This window comes from Mustela putorius, unplaced genomic scaffold (assembly GCF_011764305.1).
Source record: "Mustela putorius furo isolate JIRA1106 unplaced genomic scaffold, ASM1176430v1.1 tig00000129_pilon_pilon_pilon, whole genome shotgun sequence".
NCBI classification, from domain to species: Eukaryota; Metazoa; Chordata; class Mammalia; order Carnivora; family Mustelidae; genus Mustela; species Mustela putorius.
The window spans coordinates 22,228,346-22,252,936 of NW_025421290.1; the positions used below are offsets into that span (position 1 = coordinate 22,228,346).

Genomic DNA, 24,591 nt, shown 5'->3' on the forward strand with positions numbered 1-24,591 from the left:
TCCCAGGGCGTCATCCCCCTAGGAGGCTGCCTGGTGGAGGCCAGGGAGGAGCCCAGCATGCCCTATGCCATGAAAATCTCCCACCAGGACTTCCATGTGAGTAAACTCTCCCCTTAGCGTGGACTTAGCGGGGCAGACCAGCCTCTCCAAGGACCTCCAGACTCCCTAGGGGCAGCCTGTCCAGTGGCCTGGCCTGGGAGGGTGTCCATGTCCTAGGGATGTGTGATGGAGGAGCAGAGCTGGGCCATTGGGGCCTTGTGGGTGGTCTCTGACATCCCGGGAGTGGCCTCCCCTCAGGGACACCTGTGCCTCCTCTTCCTGGCAGGGCAACATCTTGCTGGCTGCTGAGTCCGAGTTTGAGCAGACCCAGTGGCTGGAGATGCTACAGGAGTCCGGGAAGGTGTAAGTGCTCATAGGCAGGAGGACAGGTCCCGAAAGGGAATGGTTATGGGCTGGGTCCACCCTGATCTCCTTGCCTCTCCACTGGGATCCTGGGTGGGCACTGAGACCCCAGGAAAGGACAGGGTAGGGAGAAAAATAGCTGGGCCTCCTTGGAAACAGAGCTGTGGATGCTGGTTAGGGTGGGAAGAAAGGCCAGGCCAGGTGTAGAGCATCTGAGGGGGATCTGCTAAGTGGGCTTTGAGCACAGTGAGCTTGGCCTGTCTGGAGTCATAGGTGGCAGACGTGGACAGCACTTGTCCTGAACTCCTGGGAGCAAATCCAGCATCGCTCGGGGGGTTTGGCTGCCTCCCGACGCCCATCTCCCCTCCCCAGGCCCACAGTGAATCCTGGCACAGCCTGACACTGGTGCTTTGTAAATCAGAATCCAGATCATAGAAACCTCCAGCCTAGCACGATCTATTTATCCATAAACTCCTGTCCTGGCACCTGCCTGTTCACACTGGATCATGCTTTCAGCTCAACGAATGACACCGAGCGGGCCCCACACCAGGCCCTGTGCCCCGGGGCTAGCGTGCAAGGATGTGGAAGGAGCCTGGGAAGCAATCTCTTCCCCGCTCTGCAAGTGCTGCTGGCCCTGTCCACGGTGGCCCACTTCGCAGCCTGGGCCAGCCTCCAGGGACGGGAACCGATCGATGCTGGTGGCGTGCCCAGAACCACGGGGGCCGGAGTGAATGGGGCTGGGATTCTGGAGGAGACGGGATGGGCGAGCGCAAACCATGCCCAGTCTCCTTCTCTGCCAGCCTTCCGTTGTGACGATTTTGTGTTTCTTCTTCTCTTCTCTGTCCCATCTGCCCTCCCTCCCCAGGACTTGGAAGAATGCCCAGCTGGGAGAAGCCATGATCAAAAGCCTGGAGGCCCAGGGGCTGCAGTTGGCCAAGGAGAAGCAGGAGTATTTAGGTTGGCTAGAGGGATGGCCTGGAAGCTGAGGCTCCCTAGGTAGCAAGAACTTGGGGGCCAGGGATTAGAGCGTGGGCTTGGCAGTGGAGCTGGGGGCAGGGCTTAACGAGCTCTAGGGAGACACAGATCAGCCGGAAGCCTAGAGGCTTTGACCTTGTAATCTGTGTCCTTTTGGCCAGCATGACAGGGGGCAGGAGGACCTGGTGGCCAGGAGCCTGAGCTCTGGCCACAGCTTTGCCCCTTCTCTGTCATCTGTGTAGTCCCCACGCAGTGTAGCCCCCATGAACCTCAATGTCCTCATCCTTAAAATGGAGACGAGAATAGTCCCTAGGTTTCAGAGGTGGCGGAGGGCCAGGGCAAATGAGAACATGCCTGAAAGTCCTTATTTCTTGCCCACACGGTATGGGCCCCATAAATGGAGTTGATGTTATCCTGCCGTGGGTCCCCAGGTCCCGGCTTTGCCCCTAATCCCTCGTACCTGCCAGCTCACTTTAAACCTGACCTTGTGCTGGTGACTGGCTGGCCAACATGTTCTGTTTGGGAAAGAAGGTGAGACTGGGGGTTTGATCCTTTACCTGGGATCCTCTCCCCTGCCACCTCCTTAGACACTTGGGGCCTCAGCCCTGTTTCCTTAGACAGCCCTGTCGCCCCAGGACCTGCCCTCCCCCACCCGCCAGACACTAGTGCAGAGGGGTGGTGATCTGAGCAGCAGCACAATTAACAGCACTTCTAGGGGGGTACAGACACCCACCCACCTGAGCTTCTGAAGATGAGGCCATCCTTGCCTTGTGAATGCATGAACAGGGACAGTGAGTAGAAAGGAGGGCGGCAGCTGAGGCCAGCACGGCGGCTCCCAGCCCCAGCAGCTGGCGCGGCTCTCTGGCCGGCCTGGGCATGGCAGGACGGACCATTTCCCTGGGAGATCCTGGGAGTGAAGGAGGTTCCTAGAAGGCACCGGCCCCTTCCTCTCCAGAGCTGCAGTGAGCTTTCTGTGAGAGGGTGCGTGCTTGCTTTGCAGACAAGCTGATGGAGGAGACGGAAGAACTCTGCCTTCAGAGGGAGCAGAGAGAGGTAGGCGCGCTGGGCTGCTCGGTACGGCTGCCCCTCCCCAGCATGTCCCACTCTGGTGACTCCTTCGCAGACTGGCCTGTGTTTCTGGCATTTGGGAATCATGCCGGGGAGCAAGACCCCCAGAGAACTCACGGGAAAGTCAGCCAGGTGGAGCAGAGAGGCCATGGGGTGACAGTGCTTGGGGCTGGCTCAGGCTTCTTGTCAGCAGTGTGTTTCTTCTTGCCGGTGCCCAGGGACAAAAGTGAAAAGCATAGGTGACCACTTTCTAGAGAGAGTCATCCCCAAATTGTATGAGCTATGTCAGTAGGTAACGAGCTGCTTGTTACTGGTGATCTTCGCGGGAGGCTGGCATGGCCTCTGTGATCTGGACAGGGGCTTCTGCATATCGGGGTGATTGCATTGGATGATTTCAGGGGTTCCTTCCTTCTCTAAGTGACACAATGGAAGTACCAAAAAAGCCAAGCTAATGGGACATTAGCCTGGGGCAGCCTGTAGAGAGAGGGAGACCCTGGCCTCATTAAGGACAGGGAGCCACTGAAGTCCCCTTCATTTGGAATCTCCGTGCAGCCTTGGGCCTTGCCTGTCCCGAAGGGCCATCAGCACCCTTGAAGGTCAGAGAAGGGGAGTGTTTAGCAGTACAGACTTGGAGCGAGGCTGCCTAGGTCTGTGTTTGATCTTTACCGCTTCTAGCTGTGCAACCTTGGACAAGTTACCTATCCTCTCTGAACGTCCATATTCTTACATGAAAAATGGAGATCATGGAACCCATCTTCTCAGGATGCTGTGAAGATTAAGTGAGATGTTACATATAAAATACTTGGCACATAGGGCTGAGTGAATACCCATGTTTGTCAGTATCACGCTCAGATTATTATTAACTAGGGGCCCAACCCGCATGTGAGCTGCCCGAGGCCTGAGGCTGCAGAGTGGCCTGCCCACGGGGGAGCCCGATTCAGCCCACTGCTCTTTGTCCCCTTGATTTTCCTTGTCCTCATGGGGCCGGGCCCGTCAGCCCCGGCTCAGTGCCCGCCTCTGTGACTTCCCTCTCGCCAAGCATCTTTCCCGGCCACCCCTCCCTGGGCTCTGAGGCAGACCCTACAGTCAGGAAGAGTCACCTTCCTGGAGCAGCCTGAATAGTCCCCAGGCCCAGACCGCAGCTGGCCTAGGATGAGAGCTTGATAAATGCAGGATGACTCCATGAGTGAGCGTTTTGGATTCTTATAATTTCGCATTACATCTTGATTTTCATCCACTGGGACGATTCATCCTCATTTCTCTCCTTCCCCCAAATGGTGTCTGATATTCTTGCCTGCTCATCCTTCCAGCTGGCCTTGACGCTCACTTTGTCAATGCACAGCAACAGAAAAAAAAAACCCAAACCAAACCCAAAACAAAACCCCAAAGCCAGTGGGGATTTGTATTAGGATTGCGTGGATTTGAGGATCGGCCTTGTGACAGCGCTGAGCCTCCCCCACCCCACCCGCCGCGGCGGGTATGTGGGCCTCCCCGCGTCCCTGCTGTCATCCAGGTCCTGTGTCAGACTCTTGGCATTTTCTTCACACAGTTCTGTCACTTTGAGAAGCCGGACTTCCGGTGCGTTGTCGGCAACCTAGAGACAGGTAATTGAAGCCAGAGGAAGGGATGGAATGACGGACACAGCCACCGGCAGGGAGAGAGACAGACTTATCCATCAGAGAGGCTAAATCTGGGGCAGCAGTCAGTCGGAGGAAAATTTAGACACTCTATCTAGGTCTTTAGGCAGGAATTGAGGACAGCGGAGACCCACTGCACGCCAGCCTCACTTAAAGCCATAGCACGTTGAAGGAATGAGGCCTGACAGCTGTGAACTTCCTGGTTTTGTGGCCCAAGAATGTGACTCCCTCCGGCCCGGCCGATTTCCACAGCGAAGGCCGCTGTGGACGGGCAGAAGGGAAAGGTCTGGGGCCAGGAGACTCAGATTGGAGTCTCAGCTCCATCACTGACTGCATGGCCTTGGGGGCCTCAGTTTCTCCATCTGTGATGCTTTGATAAGAGTTAACGACTGTGCCCGCCCAGCTCCTGGGTTGCCTTGAATCTCGGTGACTAGAAGTTACAGAGTACATCAGGGACGCCCAAGGCCCTCGCAGGTGTGTGCCATGCGTGGTGGGGCCACGCGATCCTCCATCGGGAAGGAAGGCCCTGGGACTCTAGACACGTGAGCAGAGTGTAGGTGGACCCCCCCAGCCCCCCGGGGCTCATCTGCCCTGGGGCAGGAGGCCATGCCCTTCCCTGGGCGCAGGTCCCTCCAATGTCCCTGGCTCCTTGTGACCTCATCTCTCTCATCCCCTGGAGCAGGGCAGCCTGCCTACCTTTCCTTTTCTGGCTGAACTCTGAGAGCTCAGCCTTGCCTGTGAGCAGGCACACGGGAAGTTAGAAATGCCCAGGGCCCGTTAGGCAGGCATCTTGCCACCCAGGCTGCTCCTGGTCAGAACAGACTCTGGGTGTTGGAAAGAACCTTCCACTTCAGGGTGAGGCTCTCTGCTCACCTCCCTGAGGGATGATATCCTGATTCTGTTGTGGGTAACTCACAAGCTCTGGAGCTATTCTCTGCCTTATTGCTCTGTTGTTTGAAAGCTCTTCCTTCCTTTGAGCTGAAATTTGCCTTCGGGTGACTTCTCTCCAACCCTGAGCTCCTGTACCTTAGGTCAGGCCCGGGGGTCAGAGGAACAAGCCCTAGACTGCAAAGACAGGCTTCAGCTGCTGCAGGTAGATCTTGGCTGACCTGAGCCTGTAGCAGGGCTGCTCCAAGTGCTCAGACCCTCTTGGCTGCAGGAACAGAAGGTTCTGGATGCTCCGGGTTTATAGATTCTGCTGTCATCCAGGCTTCTCAGGCTATACCCGGGTATCAGTTTTAGTTAAGACTCACACAGGTGAAGTGAAAGGTGGAAAAGAAGTGAGTGACTGGGAAGAGGTTTCTGTTTCTTTGTCCTCATTAGTCCGTAACCTTCTTGTTAACAGTAGAAATCATGCTCTCTGTAGAACAGCCTGAAAACAAGCGTTATCCTCGATCCCACAGTGAACAGACAACTGCTGCCAACATTTTGGTATTTTTCTTCAGTCTTTAAAAATACATATTAGTGTAGGGGCGCCTGGGTGGCTTAGTCGGTGAAGCATCCGGACTCTTAGTTTCAGCTCAGGTCATGATCTCAGAGTTGTGAGATCGAGTTCTGCAGTGGGCTTCACACACAGCATGGAGTCTAGCTGACATTCTCTCCCTCTCTCTGCCTGTGCCCCTCCACCTGCTTGTGCTCTCTCTTTCTCTCTAAATAGATAAAATATTTAAATATATATTTATATATATTTATATACATATTTATATATATATTATTCTTATACCTATTTTCAACATAAGAGGATATTCAGTTTTATTTATTTATTTTTTAAAGATTTTATTTATTTGAGAGAGAGAGTGAGAGTGAGAGAGAGAGCATGAGAGGGAAGAAGGTCAGAGGGAGAAGCAGACTCCCCATGGAGCTGGGAGCCCGATGTGGGACTCGATCCCGGGATATTGGGATCATGACCTGAGCCAAAGGCAGTTGCTTAACCAACTGAGCCACCCAGGTGTCCAAATATTCTGTTTTATAGCCGCTTTTTCATGATACCTTCATTAACACTGTATCTTTAGCAAGTTTTCATGTCATTCAACATTCTTCAAAAACTTCATTCTTAATGACCAGTTCATCCGATGTGGTGTTCCATTTAACTACTCTTCTATCTTTGGAAACCTAGACTGTTTTCACTATTTTTTTTTAAAGATTTTATTTATTTATTTATTTGACAGAGAGAGAGAGAGATCACAAGTAGGCAGCGAGGCAGGCAGAGAGGTGGGGAGAAGCAGGCTCCCGGCTGAGCAGAGAGCTGGACTCTGGACTCGATCCCAGGACCCTAAGACCATGACCTGAGGCGAAGGCAGAGCCTTAACCCACTGAGCCACCCAGGTGCTCCTAGACTGTTTTCACTATTTTAAATTATGGCACAGCAAACATTTCTGTACACTTAACTCTTGGTCTGCTGTCTAATTGTTTAGGAGAGATTCCAATGGGGGAAATCACTGAGTTTGAGCAAGAAATTTTAAGACTCCTGAGGCATATTGACAAATTGCTTTCCAGAAAATTTGCACCAGCTTTCACTCTCCCCAGCAGTGCGTAGCCATTTCCTTCTTGCTCTACGCTGCTACCCGCGTTTGAGTCCTTCCTTCATCATTGACTAGCTACCGTGTGGGGAAAAGGGAACAAGTTTCCTTGACCTTTAGGTACCTCCGCTTTCCTCATCTGTAAGATGAGGATAAAAATATTATCCACTTTCAGAGCTGTTATGAGGATTAACTGAGTTAATACGTGTAAAGTACTTAGAACAGTAAGCTCACAGAGAATATTATCCATCATTGTCATTATTATCACATACAAGACCTGTTTCAGAATTCCCTTTTCTGTTCCTTTGAATTGCTGTCTATCCGTGAACAGATACCACACAATTTTGGTTATAATACCATCTATCCTTTATTAAGCACGGACTATGTTGCAGACAATTTGCATAGATTAACTCATGTGATCTTCCTATTAACCCTACAAAGTAGTACTGCCCATCTCTAAGAGTAGCTCCATACCCTCTCTTCTCTCTGCACTACATCCAAAGGCAGTCGAGACCACACCACTGGCTTCATTTCCTGTGTGCGTGCAAATGACTCCCCATTGACAGGTGCAGTCCCTTTTCTCTGCTGAGCTCCAGCCCCTTAATATCCAACTGTTGATGTCACATCTCCAGCCAGATGTCTGAAAAGTTCTGCAAATTCAGCATGTCCAAGGGTACTCATGATCTGTCCCAGCAGAGCTGGTGGTCCTCTAGAGCTCCCTATCTCAAGGAATTCACCACCATCCATTGTTGGTGCAGACTGGAAACCCGGGAGTCATGCCTCTCCCAAGGTCTGATAGCATTGCCCCCACAAGCTCTTGAACCCACCTGGCCACTTCTCTCCATTTCACTGCCCTGTTCTGGCTCACATTACCAGGTCTTGCTGGACTAAGGCAGTGACCTCCCACCTGGGTTCCTTGTATCCCTCCCTTTTCTCCATGCTGCAGCCAGAGTCACGGTTCACAATGGAAGTTGGATTCTGTTGCCCACCTTCTTCGCCTACTCCTTGCCCAAAACCTTGCTCTTGCTCAGGAAAAAAGACCCAAATCCCCAGCATAGCCCAAGGCCCTGTGTGGCCTAGACTCCTCCCACCCACCCTCACTCTGGGCCCAGCTGTTTGAGTCTGTCTTGCTTCTTTCGGGGCAGGAGGTTTCTGAAGGGCCTTTGCACATACTGATCCTTCTTCCTGGCATGTTCTTCCCTCTTATCTACCTTCTGCTCCCCCCACTAGTCATATCCTCCTTCTTGTCCAAGGCAGCTTTCCATAGGCCTGTGTCCCTGTCCTGCACATCACGGGCCTTGGTTTGTAAACATACTCTCGTGTGTACTTATTTTATTAGTTTCTGATTCTTGCGTTGAGCCAGAAGCTCCGTGAGAACTGAGACGTGTCTGGTTTTGCTCATCTTCACATCCTCAGTGCAGAGCCTGGCAGGTGCTTGGCAATATTAAGCACCCAATAAATATGTGTGGCATGAATGAATGAAACCATTAAAAAAAAAAATCTCATTGGGATTTTTACTGAAATCGCATTGAGCCTGTAAATTAACTGGGAAGATCCTTTACTATAATCTTCCCAATCAGGGGCCTGCATTCTTTTCAAAAGCATAATTACTTTTTACTGGGGATTTAGAAATAATGCAATGAAGCATGGTGGGCAGGGATTATCTGGCTTGGAGGAGAGGAGACTTGGGGACAGAGGAGCCGTCCCCAACACCTGAAGGGAAAACGGATCAGTCTTGTTCTATGGATCTGAGGGGAGAAGCCGGACCTGCCGGAGGAAGTTACGAGAAGGCAGCTTTGGGCTCAGTTGGCCCATGTGGATGAAATGGGCTGCCCCTTCTCCTAGGTGTACTTGGAGGACTCAGGGTGTCCACAAGTTGGCTATGTCCTTGGCTTTGCCAGTCTTCTGTTTTGCTAAGCGCCGTTCCCCAGCTCTTCCTTTGCTGGCTGGGATCTTCAGGGTTCAAGGCTGAGGAATGGTAGCTGAGGACAGCAAGTTCCCAGTGAGGGAGGTAGATGCTGAAGGGAGAGAGTGTGGTCCAAAGACAGAGGCGGCGACAGGAGCATTGGAGGGAAGTTTTGCTCCATCAGCAAGAGTCAGCCCTCTCCTCTGAACCCCGCAAGAACTTGTGGCAAATTCTGGGCCCTTCCTCTATGCTTCTGTATTTGTAGCTTTCAGAAAGGGCCCATGCTGAGGTTGAACCCGGAAGGAAGAGCTGTGAGCAGGTTGTTCTGGAGTGAAACAGGCTGTCTGAAGGGGCGAGTTACCTGTCATGAAAGCCGCTCGAGCAGAACCCGGGCCATCTCTTGGCAGGAAAACTGATCCAGGGATTCGAGGGTCTGACGAAGACAAACACACCTTTTAAGTGCCCTTGACTGTAAAGGGCTCTGATTCATGGGTTCCCGTTTCTCTGACTGTCGCCCAGCACTCAGTGTGGGCCGGGCCCGTGGTTACAGACTCAGGTGGGAAAAGCATGTATCGCACAGACCTGGGGCCAACGCAGGGAGGAGGGGTAGGAGAAGCCCAATGACTGTTTGAGTGTGTTATCTTCAGGAGCATCGGTTTCACTCTCTGGTTCTTAGAGGCATCGCCAGGGTCTGCTGGCATCTGAAGTGCCAGAAAATTCTATCTTCCCGCAGTGTGAACTGTGGAGGAGCAAAGCAGTTGTTGCAAAACGGCTAGCAGCTAAGCTTCTCTCCAAGCGCACTCTGCAATCCCACCTGCCGGTGAGGCCTGGGAAAACAGGGCCTGTGGAGGGCACATACTTGCTGGAAAAAGATGGTGCTGGTCAGCATTCCTAACAGCACAAGTCTGGCCCTGCCTGGGGGCCTGCCCAGCGCTTTCTGGCCCTCCTGTGCCCTTTGGGCCGAGCACAGGGAAAGTTGCAGCCACTGGGCTGCTTCCTAGAAGCCCTGAGGAAAAAAGAACCCTGAAAAATGGGGAAATGGCTTTTCTTTGCCACCCTTCACAGATGGCACTCTAGGGATCTTTGATGGGAATAGACACTCATCCCTTTTTCCTCTGGCACTTGAGAGCCGGCCAACACGCCTGAGGGTGTTAGCGACTGGAGTTGTCTGGCAGAGTAGATGTCTGGAATGATCTCCACCTCCAGTCCCAGGGAAACAACCTTGCCAGCCTTTCTAAATGCGGCAGCATGCTCAGTGTGTCTGATAAGGCCAAACCCCACACAGACCTTGGGTTTGTTGAGATTGGGTGTCACTGAGTGGGACCAAGCCTCCTTGGGACTTACCCCCGAGTCTGCTCCCATAGAGCCTGGCCTGGACTGCATCCCAGGGGGCTCCTGAATAAGAGCTGCGGTTCCGACCTCAGAAGTCCTTCGCTGCGCATGACTCTTCTCTTCCCCTCTGGTTCTCCTCAGGAGCTTGAACGCCTGAACCAGGTGCTGGAAGCCGAGAAGCAGCAGTTTGAGGAGGTGGTGCAGGAGCTGAAAATGGAGCAGGAGCAGATCAAAAGGTGGGGGTGGTGCCCAGGAAGGGGTGGGAGGGAGGTGTGCCTTGGACAGAGGGTGAGAACCCATGTTTCCCATCAGGCCTGGGGAGCTCTCGGCCAGCAGAGCCTCACTACGTGATGGCTTGGTTTGGGTCTCTCTTACCAGTGCTCCAGGCCTCAGGGTACCCAGAAGGAGCTGTAGAGCCCACACAGACTGGACATGAGGCACGGGCAGGTGCAGACCAGCGCTCCCTTCCTCCCAGCAAGCCTCTGTCAAGCCTTCCCTACCCAGGGGCAGACGGGAGGTGCCATTAATCAAGACCCCCAACAGCCCCTCTTCTCGTTCTGGCTAATTCTGTCCCTTGGGATCTTTAGTCCTGGGTATGATTTGCAAACCCAGTTGCCCAGCTACACATTCCGATCGTGTAGCAGAATGAGAATCTCTTGGGCGCCTGGGTGGCTCAGTGGGTTAAGCCGCTGCCTTCGGCTCAGGTCATGATCTCAGGGTCCTGGGATCAAGGCCCGCATCGGGCTCTTTGCTCAGCGGGGAGCCTGCTTCCCTCTCTCTCTGCCTGCCTCTCCATCTACTTGTGATTTCTCTCTGTCAAATAAATAAATAAAATATTAAAAAAAAAAAAAAAAAAGAATGAGAATCTCTTGAAGGTAGGGCCCAGAGAGCTATATTTTCAAAAGCTTTCCGGGTCACTCTGATTCGGACTCTCTAGGGATTTGGAGACTAATGCTCTGGGTTCTGCTGTGGGGGTGGTTGTCACCCTCCTCCTCATCATCACTACTGATAATCAGTGTTAGCTCAGAAAGACTTTTCTTGCAACAACCTTATAAAAGGAAGTCAATTAGACAATGGCTGTGGGGATGGAAAAGCTCCAAGAATCTTAACAAGTAAACAGCCAAGCACCTGCTTATCTTCAGAATTGTGCCAGATACTGGAATAGAAGATAAGTACTCTTATCTTACAGTGCAGGATCTTACAATTTGGTTGGGAAAACCAGACTCACATGCAGGAAACATCAACACAGTAATATATAATCAGCCATTAGGAGGCACAGTGCAGACTCCCTGTGTCATCGGAATTAAGGTATACATGTGATCCTCGTGGGCAAAAGAGAGGTTCGATTGAGCTGGACCTTGAAGGATGGGTAGGTTTTCAGAAATTGGGCAGGAGGAAGGGAAACCAGGAGTAAATGCCTGAGGGGGCCTAGGCTTGCAACAAGGAGATTATCACCCCAGAGAGGGGCCTCAGCCATGTCCCAATTCAGAGTGAGTAGGGGTTCTAGTAGGGTCCGTCTGCAGAAGACAGGGGGTGGGGCCAGGATCCCCATGGTTTCTCCAGTGCTTCTCTCTGCCTGCGGGGTGGTCCTGGGTTTATCCCATCTGACAGATGCCTGTGTACCTGGAGCACGTGACTTCAACCCCACTTGGCTGGCATCTCCTTCTTTCAGCCCCAAGTCCCTACAGCTGCTGTCAGGACTCCACCAGGCAGAGGGACTGGCCTTTCAAGGACCCTTCTGAGCCATATCGGGAGGTGAAGCAGAAGCATTTCTGTGTGCAGAGGGGATTGGGAGAGGTGGTGGACACAGCCATACCCAGCCCTCTGTCCCTGCAGGGAGCTCGAGCTGACAGCAAGATGCCTCAAGGGTGTGGAGCAAGAGAAGAAGGAGCTGAGGCACCTCACAGAGTCCCTGCAGCAGACGCTGGAGGTGAGGGGCCACTGGTCCGATGGTTGGCCTGGAGCCAGGCTGGTTGGTTGGGCCATATGACACTGTTTTCCCAGCAGCATTTCCCCAGAGGGTTCTCCATAAAGGGAATGGGGCATGATGGAGTTCTGATCTAAAAGATTTCTTCTCTGTGGACCAGCGAGCCCAGGAGGCCTAATGCAGGACCCAGAGGAGCAAATTCAAATTTGTCCTGCTGTGACCGTGGCCTTGGGAAATCCACCTTCTTCAGTGTTCATATATATATATATATATTTTAATAAATTTCTTTTTTTCTTTTCTTTTTTTTTTTCAAGATTTTATTTATTGGACAGACAGAGATCACAAGTAGACAGAGAGGCAGGCAAAGAGAGAGAGGAGGAAGCAGGCTCCCCGCTGAGCAGAGAGCCTGATGGGGGGCTGGATCCCAGGACCCTGGGATCATGACCTGAGCCGAAGGCAGAGGCTTTAACCCACTGAGCCACCCAGGCGCCCCCAGTGTTGATATTTTTATACCAGATGAAGAATTACTTCTTGTGGCTCATTCACATAGCTGCTCCTGGGTGAAACTGATCATGAAGGACAATCAACTGTCATATTACCTCCGTTTGATACCACAGAAACTGTGAGGGGGAGGAAGGAGGTGGCATGTACCAAGGACCAAGTGCCAACTCTGTCCCCAGCTCCTCCTCCTCGACTTTTCCTTGGTTGTTCCTCCACACCTTGCACAAAGACACTCTGACTCCTCCTCCAAACCACTGAGCTCATGTGTCCTGGGGAAACCTAGCTCTTTCAGATTCTACACCCTTGCCCAAGCTGTTCCTTCTACACAGAATGTCCTTCCACCTCTTCTCCGCCTGGAGAACTCATCCATCCTTCTAAGACTCAACTCCAGCATCACCATACCCTAGCTTCCCTGACTCTTCCAGGCAAGGGTTTGTTCTGAGCTCTAGGCTCCTGCTGCACTTTGCACATCTGTTATGGGACACTAGGTTGTGTTTTCCAAACTGTGAAGTTCACTAGACTGTGTCTTAAGGTCTCTCCAAACCCAGCACCTGGTACATTGCTAATGTTTACTGAATTCATGAATTACCTTAAAGGCTGCAAGGCTTCTATTTTCTCTCAGCTGACTGGGGCTTTGTTTCTGGTTCTTTTATTTGTTTATCTTTCCACTTCACATCATGATAGATGGTTCTCGTGGAGTGTTTCAACTCCAGAACTTTTGGGTAGTGCAAGACCCCAGATTGATAAATGGGGAAGACATCTACCTCTGTTCTGGGCTCACTCCTCTTGGGTGTTCTTCATGAACCCAACACACTCCATCACTTGCCCTTGGAGGAATAAAGACCCCCGAAGGTCATGGTGCCCTTGGGCCCCGGCTGTACAGGTGTCAAGTTCCCTGGAAGCTGCAGTGGGCTCCTCCCCGAGTCCCTTGGTGAAGGAGTAACCTAACCTCTTTGTTAAGGAGATCTTGCTTTACCTTTTATCACCAGGGAAGAAGTAAGATATTTCAGGTGTCTCTCCTAGAATGTCGAGTGAGGAGGGCATCACTCCCTGAAATTGAAGGGCAGATGAGGGCAGCCATGTTGGAGAGCCTAGATTAGGCTCTTTCTCTTCCCTCCCTCGCTCCATGCCAGGAACTCTCCATAGAGAAGAAGAAAACCCTGGCGATGCTGGAGGAGAATGAGAACCAGCTGCAGACACTGGCCAATCAGAGTGAGCAGCCCCCTCCCAGTGGGTGTCTCCACAGCAACCTGAGGCAGATAGAGGAGAAGATGCAGCAGCTCTTGGAAGAGAAGCTTCTGGCTGAGAAGCGGTGAGAGGCCCTTCAAGCTCTGAGTCCAGTGTGGTAACGTTCCTTGAACTGCACACCCACATTCTTGAGTTCTAGCTGGCATTGACCAGATAGATCAATTACTTCCTTTTGCCTAGGACTCACTTGCCCCATGAGGCAAAGGCAAAGAAAATTTTCACTACCCAGAGCTGACTTGATCATTATCTCTTGCAGTGGTGGGAGCCATACAGAGAGGCATTAGGTCGATCTAACAGTGCTTTGTCACAGGTTGGGGATGTCTTCATAGCTCCTTTGTACAAATGAGGAAACCAAGCCTAGGAGGGTTGATAGGACTTTCCTGAAGTTACAGAACTAGCCAGACTAGGATCCGAGACTCTGGTCTTCTGACTCTAAGCCAGGGGCTTCCCCTCACTGTCCATACCACTCCTCTCATCCCCTGGGTGACAGAACCTAGAAAGTTCTGGGGTTCAGGAAGCCTGGGTGTCAGACTTCTCCAGCCAGGTCTCCAGGAGGGGCTGCCCTCCCACTGGAAAGCCCCCTCCATGAGGAAGCACTGAGCACCCCCTCGGCTCCGCAGGATGAAGGAGAACGAGGAGCGCTCTCGGGCCCTGGAGGAAGAGCGGGAGTTCTACTCGACCCAGTCCCAGGCCCTGCAGAACTCGCTGCAGGAGCTGACCGCAGAGAAGCAGCAGGCCGAGCGGGAGCTCAAGGTGTTGGCCAGGGCCTGTGGGCAGCTGCCGGGTTTTGCACATTCCCTCTCACATCCCTTACCCCGCCGCTACCTCAATTATCTCGGCCAGTCTGACCCGCTAGGGGCAGGCGATGGAGCCACCCCTTGGGGAGCAGCTAACCCGCTACTAGGGTGCAGAGGCTGAGTCCGGGCCATCTGCTCAAGGGCGCCTACCCTAGTCAGGATATGGTAACTTCCATCCAAGTCCAGAGGCAAGCAAGCCCTCTTGATGGGGGTTGGGGGTGGGGTGACCAGGGAGGACTTCCACCGGAGATGGCAACTGCTCCCCAGGACCCCTTTTCGTCTGTTTTCCCTCTCCCCGCCCCAGGCCGAGGTGAAGGTCCGCATGGACCTGGAGAGGCGTCTGCGGGAGGCAGAGGGGGCCTTGCGGAGCCTGGAACAGGGGCTCAACTCCAAGGTGCGGAACAAAGAGAAGGAGGAGAGGATGCGGGCTGACGTGAGCCACCTGAAAAGTAAGGCCCAGCCCTCGGGCTCAGCCCTCACGGGAGTCCAGACCCTGCGGAGCCGGGATCCGGGCCGGGAGCGCCGCACGGGCCCCGGGGCGCATTAGGCGGTCCCGAGCTACCAAGGGAGTTTCTTCTCCAGGCTCCTGCCGCCTGCGCGTCCTGGGCTAGGCTTCCTGGGTCTCTCGCACCCGGGTGGGGGCGCAGCGGGGAGTTCCGTACCCTGCCCGGGCGGGTGGGCGGGGGGCGCGTGTTTGCGGCGGGAGTGGGAGCCCGGAGCCGGGAGGGGGGGGGGGGTGTCGGGCCGGGGCCGGGCGGGAAGGACGCAGCGGCACTGCGGCCGCAGGGTTCTTCGAGGAGTGCATCCGGAACGCGGAGCTGGAGGCCAAGATGCCGGTCATCATGAAGAACTCCGTGTACATCCACAAGGCGGCCACTCGCCGCATCAAGAGCTGCCGCTTCCACCGGCGCCGCTCCAGCACCTCCTGGAATGACAGTGAGTGCGTCTGTCATCTCGCGCCTGCCAGGGTGGGAAGTGCTGGTCCAGCTTGGAGGCCGGACTAGGCAGCCTGCACCTGGCTGCCCCCACCCCGGCCTGGCCTCGGGCATCTTCCAGGATTCCGAGAGCTCCGGTGGGTGCCGAGAAGCTTGTGGGGTGGGGAGCGAGGGTAGCGGGCTGGGGTTGGGGCCCCGGGCAAGCCTCGGCGGAGGGAGGCTGCTCACGGCCTCCCTCTCCCCAGTGAAGCCGTCCCAGTCTTTCATGACCTCCCAGCTGGATGCCAACAACATGGAGGAGCTAAAGGAGGTGGCCAAGCGGCTCAGCCGGGACCAGCGCTTCCGAGAATCCATCTACCACATCATGGCAAACCAACCAGGAGCGCCGTCTGTGGCTCCGCGGGGTGGGAAGTGATGAGGGGGCCTCCCCTGCTTCCCGGGTCTTTCCTCAGCCGCTGGGTGGGCGGGGGGGGGGGGGGGGGGGGGCGGTTCTGACTCTACCCTCTCTGCTCGCCTCTGGGCCGGAGCTCCACCCGCAGCAGCCTCACCCTCAAAGCACAGGGATGGCCCCTTGCTCTCCCAGACTCTACCCTACCCTCGCGTTTACATCAGGCCCAGTCAGGCCCCAGCTGGGTCCTGCCTGGTGCTCACCTCAGGCTCCCTTGGAGGTCAGGGGGGGCCTGGCTGCACTTGGAGACCTTTTGGTTGGGGAGTGGTGTAGGCCAGGCCCACAACCCTTTCTTGTGCCCACTGCATCTCTCTGCGATGCTGTCGCCCTGTCCTTGTGTATGAAGACCTCCCCACCTTGCCTCTGCCTCGTCACCTGCTTCCCTCCTGGGGTTCCTAACCCTGTCTTTGCTTCTAAGACCCACAGATATCCCACAGCCAAGGCCCTCACTTTTACTACATTGTGGGGCAGGGAAGAGAGGGGCCTAACACAGTGACTTTTGGGTTTGTGGCATACCACACTTGCCATGGTGTCTCCTTTCCTGAGGTTGGGCCCTGATAGAGGGGCTGCCCACTCGCTCCCGTCCTCAGGAGAGTTCTCCCACCTGCGGCTTCAGGTGGCTTGGAGGGTGACGTGACCCTGCCCCTTTTCCCTCACATTCCTCCTGCTGGGTATCTAGGGCCCAGGGCCCTGACTGAGATATGGGGCCAGCAGTGATTCTGAGGGCTCTCCCAGATGACAAGTAGTAAGCTCAGGGGGTGGGACAAGGTGGCATTGCCTCCTACTGGTTGGATAAGGAGGAAGCTGCTTCTGACTGTGGGGGCCCTGTTGGTCTGTGGGATCACAGCTGCCTCCCTCTGAGCTGCTCCTGCTTTAGCCACCTTGCAGCCTCCTCTTTCTGCAGAGGCTTTACCCACTGAAGCAATGTGACCCTGGAAGATGAAGGGCCTGGACCTGTAGAAGACCAGTAGCCATTGGCTGGCCCCATTGTCATTGGGGGTGAAGCTGAAACATCTTGCTGGTGGTCTGTGAGGGGACAGCCCTCAGCCATAGACCGACTGCTCTTCTCTCTTCCTAGCCACACTCTCCAAAGCTGCCTGGGTCTGTTGATCTCTGCCAGAGAAAGGGGGTCTACCTGGGATCTGGGTGCTCATGGTCACTGTTGGTATTAAAGGTGCTGATCTTCTGCTGCTTGGCAAACAGAGCGAGGAGCCCGGTCTGAGCGGTGCACAGATGGCTGCCAGGCACGCGCCAGCAGAGGTGCTGCCCCCACCCCCCCAAATGCGTGCATATCTGCTGGACGGCCTGCCCAGGCCAGGCCGCGGTGCACTGCTCACGGTGCTCACGGCTGCCCGGCAAAGCTAAGGGGGACTCAGCTAAAGTCCTGGGTGGACTCTGATGGCTTTAGCCGGTCTCTGCGGAAGCCGGGTGGGAACAGGGGCAGAGACACTTAGAATCGATGCGTCTGAAAAGGGATGAGTCTAAATGTAAAAACTCCAAACATGTAGAAACCTGCATAGACTTGGAACTCATTTATCTAACATTAATAGAGGATGGACTTTGAAATGAGGAGGAAGAGGTATACAGTCAAGATTACCGTGTTTTTGGTTTTTTAAATAATTCTGTTAATAATGGTTTGCTCTTGGAAAAAGATCCTTTGGAAATTTTCGAATGTGTTTTTCTCCGAGGCAAGCTATTAACCAGAAGAGAAAGTGCTTTTCCGTGCACATTCACCAATTCTTATTTCCTCTCCTCCTATTTTACCTTGTACTTTCTATACCTCAGGCAAGTCTGGGCTATCTGGGTTATCTTCACCAACTGAGCCATCCATAAGTATTTATTTGTTAAAAGCTCACTATGTACCTAACACTGTAAATAGAAAAAAAGCAACATCTCTATATGAAAATATATCACAGTGGAAATGGCTTATTGGAAATGTACTGATCTGATTTTTTTAAAAAAACAAAACCCGTACTCCTTAGCCAATTAAATGGGTTTCTTGCAGTAACGCTTCTGGTGTGATCATTGCTGGAGAGATGTTGCCCCCTGCAGGCCAAATATGGACTTGGGCGATTCCAGGCATGTAGTCTTTTTTATTTTAATTGTTTATTTTCCATTAACTTAGTGTATTATTTGTTTTAGGGGTACCAGTCTGTAATTCATCAGTCTTACACAATTCACAGCATCATCGTAGCACATATCCTTCCCCAGTTTTCATAACTTAGCCACCCCATCCCTCCCATCCCCCAGCAACCCTCAGTTTATTTTCTGATATTAAGAGTGTTATGGTTTATGTCCCTCTCTGGTTTCATCCCATTTCACTTTTTCCTCTCTTCCCCCATGATCCACTGCCTTGTTTCTCAAATTCCACATATCAATGAGATTGTATGATAATTGTCTGTCTTTGAGTGACTACTTTCACTTAACATAATACCCTCTAGTTCCATTCATGTTGTTGCAAATGGGAAGATTTCATGTTTGATGGCTGAATAATATTCCTGTGTGTGTGTGTGTGTGTGTGTGTCCGCGCACGCGCTTATGTGTGTGTACCACAACTTTAATCCATTCATCTGCCGATGGACATCTCATCTAGGCTCTTTCCATAGTTAGGCTCTTGCTGCTATAAACATTATAAACATTGGGGTGCACATCCCCTTTTAGATCACTACATTTGTATCTTTGGGGTAAGTATCCAGCAGTGCGATTCCTGGGTTGTAGGGTAGCTTTGTTTTCAACTTTTTGAGGAACCTCCATGCTATTTTCCCGAGTGGCTACACCAGCTGGCGTTCCCACCAACAGTGTAGGAGGCTTCCCCTTTCTCTGCATTCTCGCCAACATCTGTCGTTTCCTGACTTGTTAATTTTAGCCATTCTGACTGGTGTGAGGTGGTATCTCACTGTGGTTTTGATTTGTATTTTCCGGATGCCAAGTGATGCCAAACACTTTTTCATGTGTCAGTTGGCCATTCGGTTGTCTTCTTTGCAGAAATATCTATTCATGTCTTCTGCCCATTTCTTGATTGGATTATTTATTCTTTGGGTGTTGAGTTTGATAAGTTCTTTATAGATTTTGGATACTAGCCCTTTATCTGATATGTCATTTGTAAATATCTTCTCCCATTTTGTCAGTTGTCTTCTGGTTTTGTTGACTGTTTCCTTTGCTGTGCTAAAGCTTTTTATCTTGATGAAGTCCCAAGAGTTCATTTTTGCCCTTGCTTCCCTTGCCTTCGGCGATGTGTCTAGGAAGAAGTTGCTGCAGATGAGGTCAAAGAGGTTGCTGTCTGTGTTCTCCTCAAGGATTTTGATGGATTCCTGTCTCACGTTGAGGTCTTTCATCCATTTTGAGGCTAGTTTTGTGTGTGGTGTAAGGAAATGGTCTAGTTTCATTCTTCCGCATGTGGCTGTCCAATTTTCACAACACCATTTGTTGAAGAGACTGTCTTTTTTCCACTGGACAATTTTTTTCCTGCTTTCTCGAAGATTAGTTGACCACAGAGTTGAGGGTCTACTTCTGGGCTCTCTACTCTGTTCCATGGATCTATGTGTCTGTTTTTGTGCCAGTACCATGCTGTCTTGATGACTACAGGTTTGTAATAGAGCTTGAAGTCCAGAATTGTGATGCTGCCGGCTTTGCTTTTCTTTTTCAACATTCCTCTGGCTATTTGGGGTCTTTTCTAGTTCCATACACCACATGTAGTCTTTTTTTTTTTTAAAGATTTTATTTATTTATTTGACAGACAGAGATCACAAGTAGGCAGGAGAGGCAGGCAGAGAGAGAGAGGTGGAGGAAGCAGGCTCTCTTCTCTGCAGAGCAGAGAGCCCGATGCGGGACTCGATCCCAGGACCCTGAGATCATGACCTGAGCTGCAGGCAGAGGCTTTAACCCACTGAGCCACCCAGGCGCCCAGTCTTTTTTTTTTTTTTTTAAGATTTTATTTATTTATTTGACAGAGAGAAATCACAAGTGGGCAGAGAGAGAGAGAGGAGGAAGCAGGCTCCCTGCTGAGCAGAGAGAGCCCGATGCGGGACTCGATCCCGGGACCCCGAGATCATGACCTGAGCCGAAGGCAGCGGCTTAACCCACTGAGCCACCCAGGCGCCCCACATGTAGTCTTAATAAGGCATCACGTTTGAGGAAATCCTTCCCACTGCTGCCCCTCCTGGGAGTGGCTTCTTAATAATGAATTGAAAAATCTGTGTTCCCACCCTGAGGTTCTGGCCATCCCCATGTAACTAGGACCATGAACTATATTTTATTCCGATTTGAGCACTGACCAAAGGGAGCAGACTACATGAGTGGGAATACCCCAGGGGAGGCAAAGAACACCTGTTTTTATGGCTTGCTGGTTTCAGTGTCCCACTGGAAATTGACAGCATGCCTTCTCTGATCAGGAGAGGTTTGTGCTTTTGTTTTGTAATCCTATATGAGAGAGCAAGAAATGATAATGACTGGATTCTTCTTTTTGGTTTGTTTCCTCCCTGGGGATAGATAATTGATCATCATGCCCAGGACTCTCCCGGTTTGTATTGTTTCCCAGCATAATTATTTCTTTTTAAAGATTTTATTTATTTATTTGACAGACAGAGATCGCAAGTGGGCAGAGAGGCAGATGGCGGGGGGGGGGGGCTCCCTGCTGAGCTCCATCCCAGGACCCTGGAATCATGACCTGAGCTGAAGGCAGAGGCTTTAATCCAGTGAGCCACCCAGTCGCCCCTCCTAGCATAATTATTAATGGTTCCCAGCTTAGGCAATACTTCTGTGGTCATCCTGGTTGTAATACTGTTCCCTGAGAGTATGTTAATGGGTGAGGTAAGAAATCTTAAAACACTCAGGTCCTGACCCACTGCCCAGCTCTCAGCTCCCAGCTCCTGGGAAGGATCCACTGCCTGTGTTTGTCTCTGGAGAGACGTCACCCCCTAATCCTATCCCATCCAGCTCTGCATAACCTGGGCAGCCTGTGGGTGATCAGGTACCATCTAAGTAAAATTTGGAGCCCACCATGAGTGAATGATGTTGATGGAACAGAGACTTACTCCAGTCTCAGGGAACCAGCCTATGCCAGATTTGGTCTCCATGGAAAGTAGTCATTGAAACAAAAGGACTGCTCTGAAGCCCGCAGATAAAGGCCGGCAGCCCTTGGGGAGTCTTGTGCTTCTGCAAGGAGCTGGGATGGGCCTGCTTAGACTCCGAGGCTGCTGCAAGGGCTCCTGAAAGTCAGAAACCCTTATGGCATTGATTCTTGGGAGGAAAGCTACTGACTTCTTTTACCTCTCACACCCCTGGTGAGTAAGGGTAAGGAGTGTTCTGGTTTTGCTTCTGGGTGAGACTTGGTGATTGGGCAAAGAAGTAGGGTTGAGACAGAGCTGCTCAAAGGCAGGAGGCTCCATCTCAGGGGTTCCAGAAGATTGCAGAGCCAGAGTCAGCTGCCAGGGCATCTGGGGGGCTCATTCTTTGCACTCTGTCTTGCCCCCTGATGGATCTGATCCCTGCCTCTAGGCTGAGGGTCCTGCCATGAACAGATTCAACCTGTCCTGTTCCCTGGGCAAACACTGGGGCTGAGGGGCCTTGGAGTGTCACTGATCACAGGAGAACGTTTCCTCTAGCAGAGCACTAACCTGGCCACAAGGAGAGAAGGGAGGGAAGTTGGGCCCCTTGCACTTGCTGCTGTGGGGGTGGGGTGGGGGTTTCTCTGATGGTGAAAGGTCCATTCTCAGCTCTGTAGGATTTAATAAGTCACTAAGTAAGATGCCTTCTTATAGGGGCATCTGAGTGTTTCAGTCAGTCAAGCATCTGCCTTCAGCTTAGGTCATGATCCCGGAGTCCTGGGATTGAGCCCTGCTGGGCTCCCTTCTCAGTGGGGAGCCTGCTTCTCCCTCTCCCTCTGCCTGCTGCTCCCCCTGCTTGTGGGCTATCTCTGTCAAATAAAATAAAGATAAAATCTTTAAAAACAAAAAAAGACTTTTTTTTTTTTTTTGCATTTCAATTAACTTTATTGAAAAGTATAGCCCTGAGTACCAAAACATAATGGTGGTTGGCTAGGCTACCTCCACCAACTCAGAATTAACATTGATGTAGTCAAGTTTTTGAAATATATCAGCCTTTTGGGAAAACTGAAGTTATCCACAAAACACAGTTCACAAAAGTATAAGATACATTGTGGTTTTTTGGTTTCTTTTCCAGTGCACATTTACCCATAACATGATATCAAAATTGGGTACAGCCATCGTGGATGGACTCAGGCTACTTGTTGCACTGAGTAACGGTTTACAACACATCCAATGCTGTATATCTCCTTATAGTCCCTGACTTCATAGAAAATCTTGAATACAACCTTAGCAACTTCATAATTATGAAGATGCCTTCTTACTTCTTTAAAGACTTTTTTGGCACAGGAGGAGCAATTAGTGAAAGCATACTGTCTTTCTTTAAAAAATTCTAAATTAGAAGCAATAGTAGTTTTTATAAAAACAGCCCTTAGTAAAAACTTCTGGAGTATTAAATCAGCAAGTTTTGGGGGCAAAGCTATCTTGAATTACTAACACAATAAAAACAAATTTTCTTGGTGAGATTAGATGGAGGCAATAGATACTGTGTAAATGTTATCATAGATACAGATATCACCTGTTTTTTAGAAAAAGTATTAAAGATAACTTAATATGCTAAAATGACTAAGACTGTAGTTTTGCTTTTATAAAAGGCCTTCACATTTGAGTGTAGTTCCCAGGTATCAATAAAGTCTAATCTCTGGATTATCTATTACTTGCACTACAGGTACCAAGGAACCATTTTATTTATTTGACAGAGAGAGACACAGCGAGAGAAGGGAATACAAGCAGGGGGAGTGGGAGAGGGAGAAGCAGGCTTCCCGCCGAGCAGGGGGCCCGATATGGGGCTCGATGCCAGGATGCTGGGATCATGACCTGAGCCAAAGGCAGGGGCTTAACCCACTGAGCCACCCAGCCCCACCCCCCCGCCAAGGAACCATTTTCATATAAATCTCTCAAATCTCTCGAGTCTGCTTGGAACCTTTGCAGTTATCAAGTTCTATGAATTGGGAGAACTGGGAACCTGCAGCTCTGTGGTGAACAGAAACACGGCTGCTGCTACCAGGGCTGATCACAGAAATACGATTCTCAGGGAGGAAAGATGTTCTGGCTCAGGATGAACTTGATGCTATGGCATTGTCAGAAAATTTTAGTGTTGAGATGAGAAGAGGAAAGATAACTAATTTATTACCCCCAAAGAAAAGGCAGTGGTGATTAATCAGTCATTTGGAAGGCCATCCTAGGAAAGGAAAGATGTCTATTCTCATGTTCATCCTGATGTCTGAGACCACCTGTCAGGCATCAACAGATATTTATTGGGATGCCATGGCCTGAAGTCAAGCGCCCACCATGTGCTTATTATCTCTATCACTTGCTATTATTTTTTTCATTGTGGTAAAATATGCATAACATAAAAGTTACCATTTAGGGGCACCTGGGTGGCTCAGTGGGTTGAAGCCTCTGCCTTCTGGCTCAGGTCATGATCCCAGGGTCCTGGGATCAAGCCCTGCATTGGGCTCCCTGCTCGGCAGGGAGCCTGCTTCCTCCTCCCTCTCTGCCTGCCTCTCTGTCTACTTGTGATCTCTGTCTGTCAAATAAATAAAATCTTTTTTAAAAAGTTATCATTAAAATATATATTTTATTTATTTATTTGAGAGGGAGAAAAGCAAACTCCCCATTGAGCAGGGAGCCCAACTTGAGAAAGCCAAGCCCAGGATCCTGAGATCATGACCTGAGCCAAAGGCAGGTGCCTAACTGACTGAGGCACCCAGGCGCCCCCCATTTTGACCATTTTTAAGTGCACAGTTCAGTAGTATTAAGCGCTTTCACAAAGTTGTGCAACCACTTCCAGAACTTTTCATCTTGCAAAGATGGAACTCTACCATTAAACAGCTCCCTGTTTTCCCCTCCCCAGCCCCTGGCAACTACCATTCTACTTTCTGTTTCTATCATTTTGACTCCTTTAGATACCTCATAAAAGTAGAATCATACGGTATTTGTCTTTTTATGACTGGCTCATCTCACTTAGCATAACTATCCTCAAGTCTCATTCACACCGTAATGTATGTCAGAATGCCTTCTCTCTCTCTCTCTCTTTTTGTTAAAGATTTTATTTATTTATTTGACAGACAGAGATCACAAGTAGGCAGAGAGGCAGGCAGAGAAAGAGGGGGAAGCAGGTTCCCTGCTGAGCAGGGAGTCCAGTGCGGGGCTTGATCCCATGACCCAAGGCAAAGGCAAAAGCTTAACCCACTGAGCCACCCAGGTGTCCCAGAATGCCTTCTCTTTTTAAGGCTCAATAATATCCTACCACTTTTGAAAAGAAACAGTGATTGAAATCTTATTTTTCTATAAATTGTTGGTCCATGATGAGGCATCTGCCTGTCTTAAAGGATAAGAGAGTCACAGCTGAGGAAAGTTGGGTCCCTGTGCTTCCCTTTGCTTCCAGGTGGCTCCTCATCATGGCCTGGTCTGAAGCAACGCTGTGGAGCTCACTTCCTCCTTCTTCCCACCAGATGGCGGCCTGCTCTGCGCTGGGCTGGCAAAATCTGGGGGCCAAGTGAGCTAAGGCTCCCGGAGAAGGGGGAGGGCTCGGGGACACTGCTTGGTTTCTGCGTTATTGGTGATGAATCTCTCGGTTGTTCTCCCTTTTAAGATATGACACAAAAGTCTCCGCTTCAGCCATCGTTCATTAAATCTGTTCTACATCACGTAGTCTCACATTCATTTGTCTTTTTTGTCCTCACAACATTCCTCTCCTTGAAAGCCAGAGGTTGAGGGAGTTTGGTCCAAGATCACGTAGCTTCTAAGTGGAGTTTCAGGTCTCTGAGTTCATGGCCAGTGTTCTTTCT

The 24,591-nt window shown here is 51.2% G+C and overlaps 1 protein-coding gene across 2 annotated transcripts in view; it reads left to right on the plus strand.

Annotated features, from left to right (window-relative positions):
• PLEKHD1 (pleckstrin homology and coiled-coil domain containing D1) overlaps positions 1–17,703 on the plus strand; it is a 30,503-nt gene extending 12,800 nt beyond the window's left edge. For both annotated transcript variants that reach the window (XM_004739016.3, XM_045070978.1), the window contains 11 exons: positions 7–96; positions 326–402; positions 1,268–1,359; positions 2,378–2,430; positions 9,981–10,075; positions 11,676–11,769; positions 13,401–13,579; positions 14,136–14,268; positions 14,617–14,761; positions 15,099–15,248; positions 15,493–17,703. In XM_004739016.3, the coding sequence (XP_004739073.1) occupies positions 7–96; positions 326–402; positions 1,268–1,359; positions 2,378–2,430; positions 9,981–10,075; positions 11,676–11,769; positions 13,401–13,579; positions 14,136–14,268; positions 14,617–14,761; positions 15,099–15,248; positions 15,493–15,662 (1,278 nt within the window). In that variant the 3' untranslated portion in view covers positions 15,663–17,703. The remainder of the gene's footprint in view (positions 1–6; positions 97–325; positions 403–1,267; positions 1,360–2,377; positions 2,431–9,980; positions 10,076–11,675; positions 11,770–13,400; positions 13,580–14,135; positions 14,269–14,616; positions 14,762–15,098; positions 15,249–15,492) is intronic.
• Positions 17,704–24,591: the final 6,888 nt, after the last annotated feature.